Source organism: Eriocheir sinensis, chromosome 62, assembly GCF_024679095.1.
Source record: "Eriocheir sinensis breed Jianghai 21 chromosome 62, ASM2467909v1, whole genome shotgun sequence".
NCBI lineage: Eukaryota > Metazoa > Arthropoda > Malacostraca > Decapoda > Varunidae > Eriocheir > Eriocheir sinensis.
In genome coordinates, this window is record NC_066570.1 from 8,393,444 (window position 1) to 8,410,024 (window position 16,581).

At 41.0% G+C, this 16,581-nt stretch overlaps 2 protein-coding genes across 3 annotated transcripts in view; one reads left to right on the forward strand and one right to left on the reverse strand.

The window, feature by feature from the left end:
* On the forward strand, window positions 1–14,744 carry LOC126986746 (alpha-ketoglutarate dehydrogenase component 4-like). Its single transcript, XM_050843123.1, has 4 exons — window positions 1–99; window positions 8,759–8,816; window positions 9,065–9,216; window positions 14,636–14,744. Exons 1-4 carry the CDS (start codon window positions 73–75, stop codon window positions 14,651–14,653), a joined length of 255 nt encoding a protein of 84 aa, XP_050699080.1. The 5' UTR covers window positions 1–72; the 3' UTR covers window positions 14,654–14,744.
* Window positions 9,042–16,581, reverse strand: part of LOC126986745 (RAB6A-GEF complex partner protein 2-like) — a 23,052-nt gene continuing 15,512 nt past the window's right edge. For both annotated transcript variants that reach the window (XM_050843122.1, XM_050843121.1), the window contains exons 8-10: window positions 16,059–16,236; window positions 14,798–15,049; window positions 9,042–9,190 (exon numbers count right to left, since the gene is read on the reverse strand). In XM_050843122.1, the coding sequence (XP_050699079.1) occupies window positions 14,826–15,049; window positions 16,059–16,236 (402 nt within the window). In that variant the 3' untranslated portion in view covers window positions 9,042–9,190; window positions 14,798–14,825. The remainder of the gene's footprint in view (window positions 9,191–14,797; window positions 15,050–16,058; window positions 16,237–16,581) is intronic.

Here is a 16,581-nt window from a genome sequence, read left to right on the forward strand (position 1 = left end):
AAAATGATAAATATAATGTGGTGAATACGATAATCTGGCAACGCTGATCAGCTGGTCGGCTAGGTAGCAAGGATGGAGGCGGCGAGGGCTGCGTTGCGGGTGAGTGGGAATAACAACACTCACATAAGTATTACATAGGCAGTCTTGGGGTGTTATTTGGCAAACCTGATTGGTCTATTTTTAAAGAGGTGACTGTTTTCTGCTCCTTCATGTTGAGAGTTGCGTTGACCCCAGTGTCATCACCAGCAGGGCAGCTATAGCCTTGCCTCCCTCACCAACACAGTGTTCATGTAGCTGTTTTAATGTCAGGTGCACAGACCACGGGAAGGTTAATATGGAAGTAAGGGGAGCCACCTTGCAAGAGGGTAATACTGTTGTTGTATTATATGTTACTTTTCTGAGTGCAGATCAGTAATAGCTGCTGGAAACCTTAAAGAAACATCAAAATAATTATGTATACAGTTTGTGAGCATAGCCTAGCACATTATATTTTGGCAGTGGGGAGGTCAGGTCAGGTTGGGGTAGATTAGACTAAGACATTAATATAGGTTAGATTTAGTTATGTCAGATTTGTTGATTTTGGTTAAGATTCGTTTTAGTACCGTGCCAGCATCTCATTACCTACCTTATGAAACATCAGTAGCCCTTCATATATCTTTTCTACAAACCTTCAACAGTCATGGAAACACTTTGAAATTCCAATTCAAGGACTTTTTTTTACTCTTGAAAATAGGGAATAATGTTTATGAAAGCGCATTGCTTCCTCTGGCAGCGGCCGTGGCGACGGTGCAGCCAATGTTGCAAGAAATAAATCACATATACATTGGAGGGGTACCGGGGGGGGCATAGCCCCCCTGGTTAGAAGGGGGGGGGGTTGAGGGGGGCGCAGCCCCTCCGTTAGTAGGTCGTAAAGTTCGGTTGGAGTAGTTTGAATGGTAATTGTTAAGATTCACTCTGCGCCTCCAAAATACGATATCACGCCACCATATTATTCTTAAGGGACGAAATACATGTCCCTTAACCATAATATGAAGGCGGAAAAACTTAAAAGTAAAGATAAAGTGGTAAAGGTAGTGAAAAGGCATATTATATATACATACGTACGCTGTTTTTGCTGGCGTCGGCGGCAGTGGCAGTGTTGCCAATGATCCGGTTAACGATGGTACGCTAGGTTAGCGATGGTACGTTTAGTTAGCGATTAACCCATGCATGTGAGACCAGGTCCACCACGCGTGGTTATTTATTTATTTATTTTTTTTTTAGAACACTCACCTTTACCCAAAGGGTTTTGTGAAGGTTTGGGCCGGTTATAGTATTGGGTAAAGGTGCGTGTTCTAAAAGAATAAAAAATAATAACCACGTGTGGTGGACCTGGTCTCACATGCATGGGCTAATGGCTAACTAAACATACTATCGCCAACCTAGCGTACCATCGCTAACCGTTAACCGACACCAAAACAGCGTGCGTATGTATAATATGCCTTTTCACTACCTTTACCAATTTTTCTTTACTTTTAAGTTTTTCCGCCTTCATATTATGGTTAAGGGACATGTATTTCGTCCCTTAAGTATAATATGGAGGCGTAATATCGTATTTTGGAGGTGCGTAGTGAATCTCCACAATTTCTGTTTGAATATGCTCCCCGACCCTAAACCCTCTGCGAGCTATTTTGCAGCTGTGGCGGCTGCAGTGTCAGCGTGGCCACCGCCAGAGGAGGCGACGCGCTTTCGTAAACATTATTCCCGATTTTCAAGAGTAAAAAAAAAAAAGTCCTTGAATTGGATTTTCAAAGCATTTCCATGACTGTTGAAGGTTTGTAGAAAAGATATATGAAGAGATACTGATGTTTCATCAAGTAGATAATGAGATGCTGGCACGGTACTAAAACGAATCTTTACCTTAATTTTAATGGTTCATGATGAATATGTGTGATATGCTTCATGCTGTGCCATTGTTCTCAATGGTTGCAGAGAAGGCTACCTTCATCTTATTCTCCATATGATTTGCTAGATTGTGTTCATAAACTTTATACATCAATACGTTGAAGTTTCTTTAGTTTTCCAGAAGCTAGTAATTATTGCACTGCATTCAGAGAATTGAAATAAGATACAGTATCTGTATTAACCTCGTCCAAGATGGCTGTGTATTTCCATATTAGCCGTTATATTTTTTAAGTTCAATTGTTTACAGTTAATATGTGTGATATGTTTTGCATTGCACTGTTGTTGTCAATGGCAGCAGAGGAGACTTTGTTTGTTTCCATATTCCAATCTGTTCCATACCAAGGTCTCATATATTGCCTTACTTTTCTAGTTTTGCTGCAGTGTTATATATATTTTGTCTACCAGTAATGTGGTAAATGTATAGTTTAGCTCCACCACCTTTAACCCTTTCTTTACGCGTGGTGCGAGACGTGACTATTCCCTCAGGCGCAGTCGGGCAGCCCAATGGGGGGTCTCTTTTAACCTCTGTATCTCAAAAACTATTCATCACAGCCTAAAACTAAAAACACCATTGGAAAGAGGAGGCCCAGATCTATAGGAGTCAGTTTTGTATGCCTCTCTTGCGAACGTACATGCATATTCAGGGAGTGTTGAATATGAACACTTATGTCAGTGCGTGCGTGATGATCAGCCATTTTGAGGGAACTGCGGACATCTCTCCTTGAGGTTCTGGCAAGGGAGTATTGCCAACTGCAATATTTACAACTATTTGGTCAAAGAATCAGTCAGGTGATAGGTGAAGCTATGCAAAAATGCCACTATATTGGGCAAGAACATCCACCAGTCACTCGTCCGTAGATTTTCCGCGCTGGGCTGATATGTTTTTCCACCAAATTTAGTGGAGAAACCACTCAATTGGCAATCCTGTGTTGTGAGAAATATTGTTGAAACACTCATATGCGGGAGATTTGAGTGCGGCTGGGGCTGGCAGTGAGCGTTTAGCACCACCAGCAAATACGCCTAAAGGTGGTATGACACGGGCAACTTTACTGGTATCTTGCCGCCAGTACAAGCATCTTGCCACCAGTACTGGTGGCTAGACGCTGCCAATCACGAGACGCCAATGATTGTCATCTTGAAGCCAGTACTGGTGTCTTTGTTTACATTCTCTTAGCTGTTGTGTGGGCATTGTCTTGCCATGGAGCAAATTATTTGGTCCAAAGATGTTCTTGCCACCCTCTGATAGCTCTATAGGGAAAACAATTAAGTGTCTGTGGGACACCAGGAATGAAAACTATTCCAAGAGAAATATGGAGAGAAAAATGAAGAGAATATGAATATGAATAAGATATAAGAATATGAATAAGAATGTGGAATATGAATATGAATGTGAATATGAATAAGAATGAATATGAATAATAATATGAATTTGAATAAGAAGAGAATATGAAGAGAAGAGATATGAAGAGAGCTCTTTTCTTTGAATATGAGCCACGATGCACAAATTAAGTCCAATTCGGGCAAGGCGTCTCCTGCGGTCACGGCCCATCCTGCTTGTTTTGAACTGTGCTGAGGCCGAAAACATCTGTTGCGCGTGTGATAGGAAGAGCGCTCCTTGCCACCGGTACCGGTGGCTAGATGCTAATAAAAGACACCAGAAAATGTCCGTGTGATAGCACCTTTACGCTCGCTGCGAGTGTTTAGCAATGAAAGGGTTAAATACCTATTACACCTTCATATTTTGGCTAAAGATAAAAAATATATGCCCTTTAACCACAATAAAAACTTGCACATGGTTAGAAACTAACCTAAAATAACCTAACCTAAGCATGGGAGGCAGTGGCTGAGTGGTTAGTGTGCGGGTGTGTCGTCCAGGAGGACGAAAGTTTGTGTCCCACCTGCCACCACAAGCTGGGATTTTTCAGCTACTGGTGAGTGGTCTAAGATGACCCACATACTGTCCTGAAGACCACCTGGGCCATAGATTTTTTCTCTAAAATGAGGATCAAAGATAAGCTGTGGAGGACAACATTAGGCAAGCAAGATGGTGCCTCTATAGACAATTGCCTGTGCCATAACAGGCTGGGGCAAACCATCAGGCTCCACTAAGAAAGTTTACCAGCGCCATAGGCAGAACATAAAAAAAAAAACTAACCTTACAACCGTTGCATCCTGAAGCATAGCTGCAGCCCTGACTGTCTCCTATGCATTGGTGATGCTGGCATGGTCTGTTTTGCTGGACACAGGTTAGGTAAGTTTCTAACAGTGTTTGCCTTTAACCTTAAAATGAAGGCGTATATGGTAGCTTGAGGTGACGAAACTAAACTACACATTTAATCTGATGCATATGGCACACATCTCCGCCCATTACACAAAGTTGTTTCTCCTCCTTCGTTTTGGTATTTATCTAGTTTTATACTTGTTGTAGTGTGGAGTTTGACACTACTAATTTTTATCTGACATATCCTGTCATACTTTTCATCTTTCTTTATAACTACTCCCATTTAAATGTCTTAATGGGGTGTCGAAAGGGTGCAAGGCTCCCTCCCTATTAGAATGTGATGTTAGATCTAGTTAGATTGATCTTAAGTTTGGTTAGTTGTTAAGTTTATTTTTTCATAATAAGTACCTTTTTATGGTATACTTTACAAAGTGCCATTTTCAAAATTGTAGCCAAAGTGATGGCTCAACTCCGGCAGCGGCAGAGTCTGCCTTCCTTATGGTTGTGTAAGGGCTTAAGAGAACAATCTGACGTGGCTTTAAGTTGCGTCTATGCAGGGTTGGAAAAAACCCGTTAAAAAAAGTTTTGGGGGGGTCTTTTTTGGGTTTTGTTATTTTTTGTTTATTCTTCATATTTATATGTAAATCAACTTAAATCTGCAATTGAAAAGTACCCAAGTGTAAAATAAAAAGTTTGAAGTGTTATCTAAAGGATACACACTTGTTTAGGTCCTGTTGATACAGGTTTTTAACTTGTACTGTACAGGAAATGAACGGGTGAGGCTTGACTACCGGTCACTCAGCACTCCTCAGTTCCTCAGTCTCACCTTGTGCTTAGCGGGGCACCCTGGTGTGGTTAGTAATTACCCTAATATATATTAGTATAAATTATACTTATAAGTTAGAGAGAAGAAAAGTAGTGTTGTTTCCTGTGTGTTTGTGTTATCACTTAGACCAGGGGTTTTCGACCTGGAGTACACATTCCCCAGGAGGTACGCCAAGGGTCTGTCAGGGGGTACACGCTCCCCATGGGTCTTTAGGGTTAGGGGCTTGGCTGCCCACTGACGTGTACTGTACGCGTACTGGACAGGGAGAGAGGTGCCAGGTGTGGTCGGGCACGTACCACACGGTGAACTGGAGATTGGTGTTTTTGCTTTTTGGCAGGTTGGTCCCTTTGTGGCTACTGTCTTTACTGATATATTAATTTCAGAATGCTGTGTCGATTTCAGTAATTATTATTGCAAACTGTGTGGCATTGGCAAGTATAAGATTGAGCCCTGACTTTCTTAATGGAAAACGTTGATGAAATAGAAAACACTTGTTTTTCATGTGTAGGAAGTGTTGTTGTGTGAAACAATTTACTATAGTGGCGATGTATTGTCACGATGTAAGATGGCCTTAATCTAAGTGTGATTTGTGGTGTGACTGTGATATGGCTGGGTGTAATGTGGAGTATCCGAGTATGGTTTGGCTCGGTTAAACCGTGTCGTAGCGTGGTGGTTGTGTGACTTTGTAGGCTGATCCCCCCATCAGTATGACCATCCCTCAAGGCAGCACGTGCCTCATATTTCGGGATTTCATTAGTTGGTGTCATAAGGGGTTTTCGTAGCTCTGCATTCCTCAACCCATGCCCCTGGACACCAGATCTTCGGTAACAGGGAAACTCCCAATGGAAGTTCAGTGGGTACCTGTACTCAAGGTTCATCGGCTACATCCCGGAGATCAGAAATCCCTACCTGAAGCTGGGACACAGTTTCTTTGAAAATCGCATGTCTCTGGATCTTAAATATAGGTGGGACTAAGCAGAGTTTATAATGTGCACCATTCACCCTTTGTAGTATTCCACACGTACGGCATGACCTGCCTCCTATAATGTGGGAATCTGCTAATATAAGAAGCAGGTTTTATGTGAAACAAATTACATTTTCCAGACATAAAATGTATTTTTTCACTTACCTACTTCTTTTATACATAACCCACCCATCCTCTCTGCCACTTACCATTGTTTCAAGAAAGAGTGACGAGTCACAGCGGAGGAAGGCAGGGTTGCCATGAGTTGCCAGAAGTTGCCAAGGGAAATTCTTTTGGATGTGGGATTAGATGGCTGGATAGTAGGGGAACATTGTAAATGCTAATATAAGAAGCAGGTAGGTGAAAAAATACATTTTATGTCTGAAAATGTCATTTTTCAAAGCCGTACAGAGTTAGAGCAGAGGGTACAACGAAGTGTAGGATAAGATTAGGGGAGGAGAGAATGGAGGAGGTGACTGAGTTTAAATATTTAGGGACAATTTTATGTAAGCATGGAAGTATGGAAGGTGAGGTGAGGGAAAGAGCAGTGAAGGGCAGACAGGTGGTGGGTGCATTGGAGAGAGTTATGAAAGGAAGAAGTGTGAGCATGGAGGTAAAGAGAGGAATAAGGAACAGTATTATCCTGTCAACTCTGTCATATGCATCAGAGACGTGGACATGAAATGCAGCATAGCAATTGAGAATATGTGCAGTGGAAATGAGTTATATAAGAATAAGGTTGTGATGGAGAAAGTAATGAAAGCGTGTATGAGCGGTTTGGTATGGGTGCGACAGCGAAAAGAGTGGAATGTAGAGTGGTGGAGTGGGTGAAGCGTGGTGTGTTATGATTTGGGGACGTGATGAGAATGGGGGAGAATAAATTCGTGAAGAGAGTGTATGAGAGAAGGATTGAGGGAGGGGGTGTCAGGGGAAGACCACCTGTCTTGTGGATTAGTAGGGTGAGAGAGTTGGAAGTAGCAGGATTGAGTGTGCTGAGAGGGAGTGCCAGAACAGGGAGAGATGGTCAGTCAAACAAAACAAAAGAGAAATAGACAGAAACAAGTGCTGAAAATGCGGATTAAGCACAATAACGTGCGGAAGAGCACTGTAATGCGCATGACGCACCTCATACTTTTTACCTATTTGTAGTATACAGGGCCTGAGCTCAAGCTCGGTCAGTTCCGTCTCCCAATCTATATTTGTCCAGCTTTTCCTTCATTTTATGGACACTGCCTGCTTCATCAGTGTCTTTGTTTAGTCCACTCCTGTATGGAAAACTGTACTTCCTTGTCTCTTAAACAAATCCTTTTTCTCAGTTTCTTAGTATGTCCTCTTAGTTGCCTCCTACCTTCCATCTCAATTAAATAATTTCTATCCAACACATCCATTCCACTTTTATTCCTGTACAATGCTTTCAGGTCTCCTCTTTCTCTTCTTTCCTCAAGTGTTGGTAGGCCCAGTTCCCCCAATCTAGTCTCGTATGACAGACTTGATAGTCCTGGTAGTTGTAATCTTTTGAATCCTTTCAAGTTTCCTTATGCCCTTTTTCTTGTGAGGTGACCAGACAACTGCTGCATACTCTAACCTTGGTCTAATCAATGTTGTTATTATTTTCTTCATCATGTCCCCATCCAAGTAGTGAAATGAATATATTATTTATGTGCTTCTCAGGTGTCAGTGTATCTTGTATTATGATTCCTAAGTCTTTTTCTTCCTTCACTGTGTCGATGATTGTCGCCCATCTTATGCACTCCACATGGTCTGTTTTTACTCTTGCTCATTTTCATTGTGTGACACTTCTTTTCATTGAACTCCATTTCCTATTCTTTATGCTGGGATCACACATCTGCGGTTTTGCCTCTGCAACTTACTGTGATACTGAAAATGTGAAAAAAATGGTGAAATCGCAATCTACTACGGTGCAAAGTCGAATTAGAAACGAGAGCCAGTCGAACAGCATTCTTTATCCATTGCAATAATCGTGCATACGTTGCAAGTGCTCACGATGTGCTCACGACGAATCCCTGCATGAGTTTGCGATAATTGCAGTAAGCTGCGATATGCACCCGATCTTTCGTCACTTCGCCTGCAATGATTGCAGAGGTCTATGACTAACCGAATGGAGATTGAGCACACGTAATAGATCACGAGATCTTTCTTGTCGCAACAAATCGCGCTTCTCAGGTGGCGACCGAGCTGAGACTATAACATTTTCAGTATCGCAGTTAGTCGCGGAGGCAAAATCGCAGATGTGTGATCCCAGCATTACTCCTCTGCTTCTGAGTGTTTGGTCTTTGTAACCATTTCCAAGCAACCCTTGACCCTTACTTTGCAGTGATGTTCTGATTTTTTTTTTTTTCATGGGGGAATGTCTTATATGCCAGAAAATCTGGTATTTGTTATTTCATAAGATGGAAATTTTTGAGTTATGGTCAAATTTGTCTTTAATGTTTGACTCATAATATTTAGGGCAATAAAGCATATCAATTTTGTGTAAAATTTTATTTCTTATGTTTTCACCTTTTTATATCTTTCTTGTTTCATGCACCTTTTTAAAGAACAAATGGAAAATATAGTAAATAAAAAAAGTCCCAGTGAAGGAATTATTTTACCCCCAAAAGGGGAGTTCCTCAGGTTGGATGGAAGGGACCTATTTACATTTTTTGTTACTCTCTGCAAAATTATATAAAAAAAATTCTGCGGTTTGCTGCCTTTTCATCTTATTTTACAGGACTATTTTGCTGTGATTACTGATCAGCTATTCCAAACAAGCACAACAGTAATTAATTATTGCTTCCAACAGATGGTGAAGCCACACATCCCAATGATTAAATTTCGGAAAGGCAGCCCCATGGAGCTGGGTGAGATTGATTACTTTTTTCTCTGTAAAGTCATTAATTTTTTTTATTTCTGCACATAACTGGCAAGTTTAAGTATCCAAGCATTCCATCTTACTGCTGAAGTACTCTTTTTCAAATTCTACAATGGACATCATTGCTGAAATTTCACTTAATTGAACTTGAGAAATATCTTGAAGAATGTGACAATAAAACTTCTTGTCTACTTGGGTAATACTGAGGCTCTTGTGTAAGGTGTATATTTGTTCCAGTCCGAGGTGGCGGTGCACCAGGTGGTATGGCTGGACCCTCACCATCAGGAGCAGCAGCCGTCACCCAAGCCCCCCGAGTCCTGGAAGAGTGGGAGGTCCCTCTGAAGTACCGCAGGGCTACAATCACTGAGGAGGAAATTGAATATATAAATGTAAGGTCTACAACTCTTATTTCTTGTAAAAGTCTACTATAAGATTCTGTCTGTCTAATCGCTGATGCCCTGTTCCCTCATGGTAACTTCCATCAAGGAGATGGCCATGGCAGAAGTGTCCCAAACTTTCTGTGCTCAAGTAAAACTTTGTTAATTCAATGTCTACTGGATTGGTATTTTCAATTGTTTAATTCTTGAGAGAAGGAAATTATAATGTGAAAAACACATGTCTGAATTCTTGAAGGGTATTCCCTTCAAGAATTTTGATTATTTAATTTTAATTTTTTTTTTTTTTTACTTCCTTGCCTTAAAGATTTCAGATGAGAGATCTTTGAATCAATGGAGCTTCAATTAATAAACATCTATTGTACTGTTCTATTAAATGCACACGAGCCTCGATATAACATACAAAATGTGAAATTAACTGGTCCACTTTTTCCATCAATATAAGACTAAAAATTTTAGCAAACATCTTGAACACCAAATGTTGCACTACTTATTGATGCTTCTTGATGCTGGTCAACCCCAGCCCATAATGGGACAGGCAAATGTTTTTATTAGGTATAGTTTTTGTAAAATTGTTCTCAGATTATGATATTTTATGCTGCTTTCAGGTAATGGAATTTTTTTATTAGGAATAGTTTGTGTAAAATCGCTCTTGGTGTTTTTTGGCGTGTCTAGAGGCTTTTTTTGGGGAGTGGACTAAAAACATTTGTGGAAATTCACTATTCGCAGGGACCTATGTCCCCTACACTCCTCCCAAATAACTGGGTACAGATGTACGTTCATTTTTTAGTCAAAGCAAAAATTCACACCTGCAGAGGTACCATTTCTCCATGGAAAGTTTCCTGCTACTATAGTATAGATCCTGGAAAAAGGGCACTTCCTCTGGAAAGTGCATTACCACTTCGATAAAAAAAGTGGACAATAGAACAAATATACATCTGTTCCCCGTATTTTATTTGCAGGGTTAAGGGACACAGACCCCTGCAAATAGAAAATTTCCATGAATGTTTGGCATGCCCCCCAAAAAAGCCTCTAGGCCTCTAAGCAAACGGACTTTTTTTTTCCCCAGGCTTGTGGAGAGAACGCCAATCATTCATGGAAATTCAATGTTCACGGGTGCTGTGGCCCCTAGCTCCCGCGAATAATGGGGAACAGATGTATGTTTGTGCTTTAATCCCTTTTTTTTTTTTTATTATATTTTTTTATTGAGGTGAAAATGCACTCGCCAGAAGAGATGCCCTTTTTCCAGTATAGTATAGTACCAGGAAATTTTCTGTGGAAGAGTACCTCTGCAGGCAAGTGTATTTTTGCCTCGATAAAAAAAAAAAAAAAAAAAAAAAAAAAAAAAAAAAAAAGGACTATAGAACGAACATGCTCTGTCCTCTGTTATTTTGGGGTGGTTAGGGGTTATGGATCCCGACGAATAGTGAATCTCTGCGAATGTTTGGTGCACTTCCCCAAAAAGCCTCTAGATGTGCCAAAAAACAGAGAGCGATTTTACACAAACTATTCCTAATAAAAAATTTCCATTACCAGAAAGCAACATGAAATATCATAATTAGCATCATTGATCAATTATACTGTAAAGGCAAGGTAAAGGTGGGTGCATACACTATAACTTTGTTTGGCTGCTGTGCTCATTTCCGTACCTTTGGTCCTTGAGCCTGTGGTAGGTATGAACCAATTACCTCAGGACACAAGCCAGTGTGAAATCTGTGATTGCCACAGTTCACCTTCCCCAGGTACCCATTTATTTATCAGTCTGAAAGGGAGGATGGACAGCTGGGTGAGCTGCATGCTGGCTGCCTGGGCCTGGATTCGAACCTGGGCCCGAGGAGTCATATGTTGACCATTGCTCCACGGAGGTACTACAAACGTACTTATTACTATACACACTATAAATATATATAACACAGTGAATGAAGAAAAAGACTTAGGAATTATAATACAAGATACCGTATTTCCCGCCATATAAGACGCACATAAAAAAAAAATTAAAAATCACCCTGCGTCTTATATGCCGATAGTTAGGTTTTGGTAGGCCTAGAGGTTATTGTTACTGGTAGATCCCAGATGTCCCCAGAATGAAATATACTGTATTTTGCGGTGTGTAACGCGCACTTTTTTTCACTCAAAGTGCCAAAAAGTTACCCCTGCACGGTATACGCCGAAGGTACAAATTTTGATTGGTTTAAATAATGAATAGTGTGATGCAATAGAAAAGGAAAGTGTGAATAGTCAGAAGAGAGGAGGACAACATGACCATTCAGGTCACAAGAAGAGGTGCCACACACGGGAGCCGAGGCGCGGCGTCAACATGAAACACAACACCCCCGCGGCGCACCAGTCACCAGGGTACCTTGGTGGTGATGGTTAAAACGGCTATTACACGGGAACAAAATCGATGGAGCAGGGTGCTGCTTGACATGACTGTTCGGCAATCGTTGGGTGGACTTGGGCAGATTAGTCTGGAGGTATTTCTGCTGTGCAGCGGCCCGGTCAGGTGACGTTTTCTGTGATACATGTTTGAAAGAACGTTTATCCGTGAATGACTAAAGTGTGTATTGTAAATGCATTTGTTTCTCATTGTAAAAATAACTATATTAAAACATATGATTGAAAAAATTAATCAACATCTATTTCTGCTTGAAAGTAGGTAAACGGTCCCTGAGAGTCAAGATTAAGACCAATTGCTTGCCCATCGAATGTAGCATCCCCGTGTGATTAGTTCCCTCAGTAGCTCGGTGAAAGTTACCGCCTGCATACTGCGCAGTGAGTGAATCTACCCACCAACCCTTTTGTTTGCCATTTCAAAGTCACAGTTTCTCGGGGCAAGAGCACTGTAATTCTTCAACCAACAGTGGAACACTTTGAACACAGAGCAACATACAGTATCATATTCATAATATTGTAAATAAGGTGGCTGAATGTAATACTACATACACATCAAGTTCGGTGAAAATGTGGAGTTTTTATATTTTTTCTAAATATATCTTGCCAAATTATAGGTGCATCTTATATGGTGGGAAATACAGTATACTGACGACTGAGAAGCACATAAATAAGATATTTGGAGAAACATACAGTTTGCTGCAAAATATTAGTGTGACATTTCACTACTTAGATGGGGACACGATGAAGAAAATAATAACATCGATTAGACCAAGGTTAGAGTATGCAGTGGCTGTGTGTGTGTGTGTGTGTGTGAGAGAGAGAGAGAGGGAGGGAGGAAGGCGCCTCTTCAAGTTTCAGCTTGCTGTTCCTTGACCCTTCCCTCCATTTCTCACCATCTAATTTGTGTGTGTGTGTGTGATCTGTACTGACTTTCCTCACTTCCTCTCCTGCTTCTTACCACTGAAGATGGTGGTAGTGTCCACCCAAACTGTTTGGTAAATATGCATTTTTTGTCTGCAAATGTGGGTTTTATTCACATCAAGAAGAGCACTAGCAAGTGGGAAATTGCCATAGCTGGGCACGATAACAGAAAACCTTATTCCCGATAACTGATAACTGATAATGGAAAACCTTATCGGTGTTAACCGATATTCGTTACCTGGAGACACAAATATAGGCGATAACCGATATAAATCCACAATTCAGATACTAGCTAGCGATAAGTCCGATAGGCGAAAGCGGTACTATATTGTATATATTAAAAAAAAAAAAAAACATAGTTGAATTCAAACTTTCATTATCTGTATTTTAGAAAACTTATAAAACCTGAAAATCACACATTGACACGTACCTATGGATGATAATACTAAAAATGCCTGAACCGGTGTTGTGTTATTTGGCGTCCCCACTGTTAGAAGCTGGCGCTTTTGTTTACAAACACTGGTCTCTCGTGAACTGCGCATGCTCAGACCAGCAAGCGTAGACCTGTACAGTCTCACAAAGCTTTTTAACCGTAATTAAGTGTTGCTGGAAGGCTGAATCAGACATGCAGTACCACTACCACCTGCCCCGCTGTTTCTAGAACGACACTCCGTACGAGTTGTATTTATATGTACAGAGTGTCGTTCTTGAAACAGCGAGGATGGTGGTACTGTATGTCTGATTCAGCCTTCCAGCAACTCTTAATGTGTTAAAAAGCTTTGTGAGACTGTACAGGGCTACGCTTACTGGTCTGAACATGCGCAGTTCATGAGAAACCAGTGTTTGTAAACATTTGACGGTGGGGACGCCTAATAACACAACACCAGTTCAGGTGTTTCTAATATTACCATCCATATGTATGTGTCAACGTGTGGTTTTCAGGTTTTGTAGGTTTTCTAAAATACAGATAATGAAAGTTTGAATCTTTTTTATTTGAAATATCAATATAGTATCGCTTTCGCCTATTGGACTTATCGCTAGCTAGTATCAGAATTGTGGATTTATATCGAGTATCAGTTATCGCCTATATCTGTGTCTCCAGTTAACGAATATCGGTTATCGCCGATAAGGTTTTCCATTATCAGTTATCGGCTATCAGGAATAAGGTTTTCTGTTATCGTGCCCAGCTATGGCAATTTGCTAGTGCTCTTCTTGATGTGAATAAAACCCACATTTGCAGACAAAAAATGCATATTTACCAAACAGTTTGGGTGGACACTACCACCATCTTCAGTGGTAAGAAGCAGGAGAGGAAGTGAGGAAAGTCAGTACAGATCACACACACACACACACACACACACACACACACACAGATTAGATGGTGAGAAATGGAGGGAAGGGTCGAGGAACAGCAAGCTGAAACTTAAAGAGGCGCCTCCCCCTCTCTCTCACACACAGGGAGGAGGTATAAGGAAGGAAGAAAGAACAGACAGCGGCGTGGATGTCCGTCCGCCTGAGCCTCACGCAGAGTCCCAGAGCTCGCTCTCTCTCTCACACACACTTTGAAGGGAAAAGGTATAAGGAAGAAAAAATGGGAACAGAGATAGCGAAATGAATATAAGGTGGAGGCAGGGAGGGGGAGACCGGAGCTCCCACGTCCTTGAGCTGAGGGGGCGGTGAGACAATGCACTATATAGCCAAGCACTTGGCAACTCGAGGGAAGAGGAACTCCACATACATACAAATGTATCATTTCTTTCTCATTATTTGTTATTTTCAGTTAGAATTGATTGTTACTGTCGAGTACAAATGCGCGCAAGACACACTTACGTTATTACACAATAATTACATTGAAAGCCAAATAAGACACCGTATCATATCCGACCTATATCCTAAAAACAATTGTACAATATCTTGGGTGAAATAACTCGTGCTGGTTAAAGTGAGCCAGGACGCTGTATACGCATCCCTGTATATGCTACGGAGTGCGCAAGGACGCTGTATACACGTCCTCGTGTTGAAGGGGTTAATAAAATACCTTTATAGGTATTTCATTTGCCATGTGTCATCCATTAAATAAAATGTCTTTGAATTTCAGAGAGGAGGTCCAGCCTAAAGGTGTTGTCTCTACCCAGGATGATGTACATAAAACTTATTGTTAATGATTTAATGTTAAGTAAAATGATCAATAAAATGAATGCCTATCATCTTGTATTTCTCTTCCAACTTTCTACTTCCAACCTGAACCCTGGCTACTCACCATATCCTTGGCTTATGGCCCCATGGGTTCACAGTGGCAGGGTGTGCTGGTCTGGCATACAGATGGCCTGAGCCACCTGGCTTGGTGTGGTAGGCAGGATGGTGATAGGCAAGTCCCACACCATGGTCTCAATATCTAAAGTGCTTGGTGCACGCCATTCCACCTGATCCTCCTTGCTAGCACAAGGTGAAGGTCCGTGAACTTCTGTCACACTGGTCACAAACTCAAAGTGCAGATGCCACTGAAGACTCACTGTGGGTTAAGGAGTGATCTCAGTTGTATTTCACATTTTCCTTGATGTGACAAATGGAGTTTAGGTGTCACTTTTTCTGAACATTAAATCTGAATCAAATTACCCATCTATTATTTTAACAATACTTATGAAATTTACCACGCAGAAAACTGTTACCCTAACTTTACAACTAAGATAAATGGAGCATGAGCTGGAAAAATGTGTCACTATAAAAATCTGCCTAAGCTGGCCACCAGCACCCTTCAAGAAAATGAGGGCCCTATAGGCCTTAATCTACTGATATCTTAAATGTGTTCCTTATAAAATGGTACCTGAATCAAAGTTAGTACAGGGAGATTATTAGTGGCACACTTTTTTTAGGTTTATATTATTTCATGGGCTAGTGGTTATGAAGCCTAACTACGAATCCACGGCCCTAGGTTCGATCCCAGCCCAGGCAGTCAATGTCCAGCTGCTCAACCTCCCTTTTTGGGTGGTCCATAAATGGATATCTGGGGAAACCTGGAGAAGGTAAACAGCAGTAACCCAGCTGTCATGCTTGCCCTGTCGTTGGGGGTTCTAACTCTCCACAAGTTCAAGGGCCAATGAGATGGAAATGGAGGCCAAGTGCAACTTAGGGTATGCCTACAATTTTACCTTACTACATAATCAGAACTAAAGGAATGAAATGACAGAAGGGACAGTAGGCTGATGATCCTAATCCATTAGACAAATCGAAAACAATCAGCTGTCTATTGGACTTAAACTTAATGCATGGAATAACCACTTGGTAATTATCTGCCATAGCATGGTTAGTTTAAATTTAATATCTTTCAGTAAAATGTTACTTAGAGGAATTACCCTATGCAATACAGCACATACTTATCAACCCCTGTCACTCTGTATATAATCATAACTTCTAAGAAGATACAGGGTCCAATCTTAAGTGTTGTATAAACTTTTCACATTTGAAAATTATGTGAAATGGAATTTTAATATCAACTCAACCTTCTACAATTTATAACTCACCCATATCAGTTGTAAAGGTTGGAGTGATGTGCAAAGGGATAGGAAGGAGGAGGTGTGTGTGGGAAAGATTTAGGCACACTTCATGGGCCTTGCTGTAAGGCACCAACATAGGCTTCTGTGATGTACGCTGTCGACAAGACTCTGCAATGACCTCTTCACTCTGCAGGGTAACTGAATACTGGAAAGATAAAGGGACATATAGGCACACTCTGGAATTGAGGCCCTGCGAGCAAAAACATACAAAGCACCATTTTTTAAAAAGCGGGAAATCGCGTTTAAAGTTTTGCAATGTTTAAATTATCATAACTTCATTGGTTTTTAAGGTAGACACTTCAATCAAAGGCGTAAATTTGTGGGAAATTTTGGGGAAAATATATGGATTTAGGATAAATTGGAGGCTGAACTTTGTTCAGTTCAGCTGTGACATTGTCACCATGTAGTCGCGTTCATTATTGTCGCCTTGTTTATCACTATCGACGTCATGGAAGGTGACCTGAGTGATGACGTTTTTAATTTAATTTTT

What these genes read in the sequence shown, in the direction of transcription:
- LOC126986746 (XM_050843123.1), top strand. Translation starts at nt 73, where the DNA reads ATGGAGGCGGCGAGGGCTGCGTTGCGG. An exon ending in CGGCGAGGGCTGCGTTGCGG is followed by an intron (nt 100 to 8,758) that starts GTGAGTGGGAAT and finishes TGCTTCCAACAG; the next exon opens with ATGGTGAAGCCACACATCCC. An exon ending in AGGCAGCCCCATGGAGCTGG is followed by an intron (nt 8,817 to 9,064) that starts GTGAGATTGATT and finishes TATTTGTTCCAG; the next exon opens with TCCGAGGTGGCGGTGCACCA.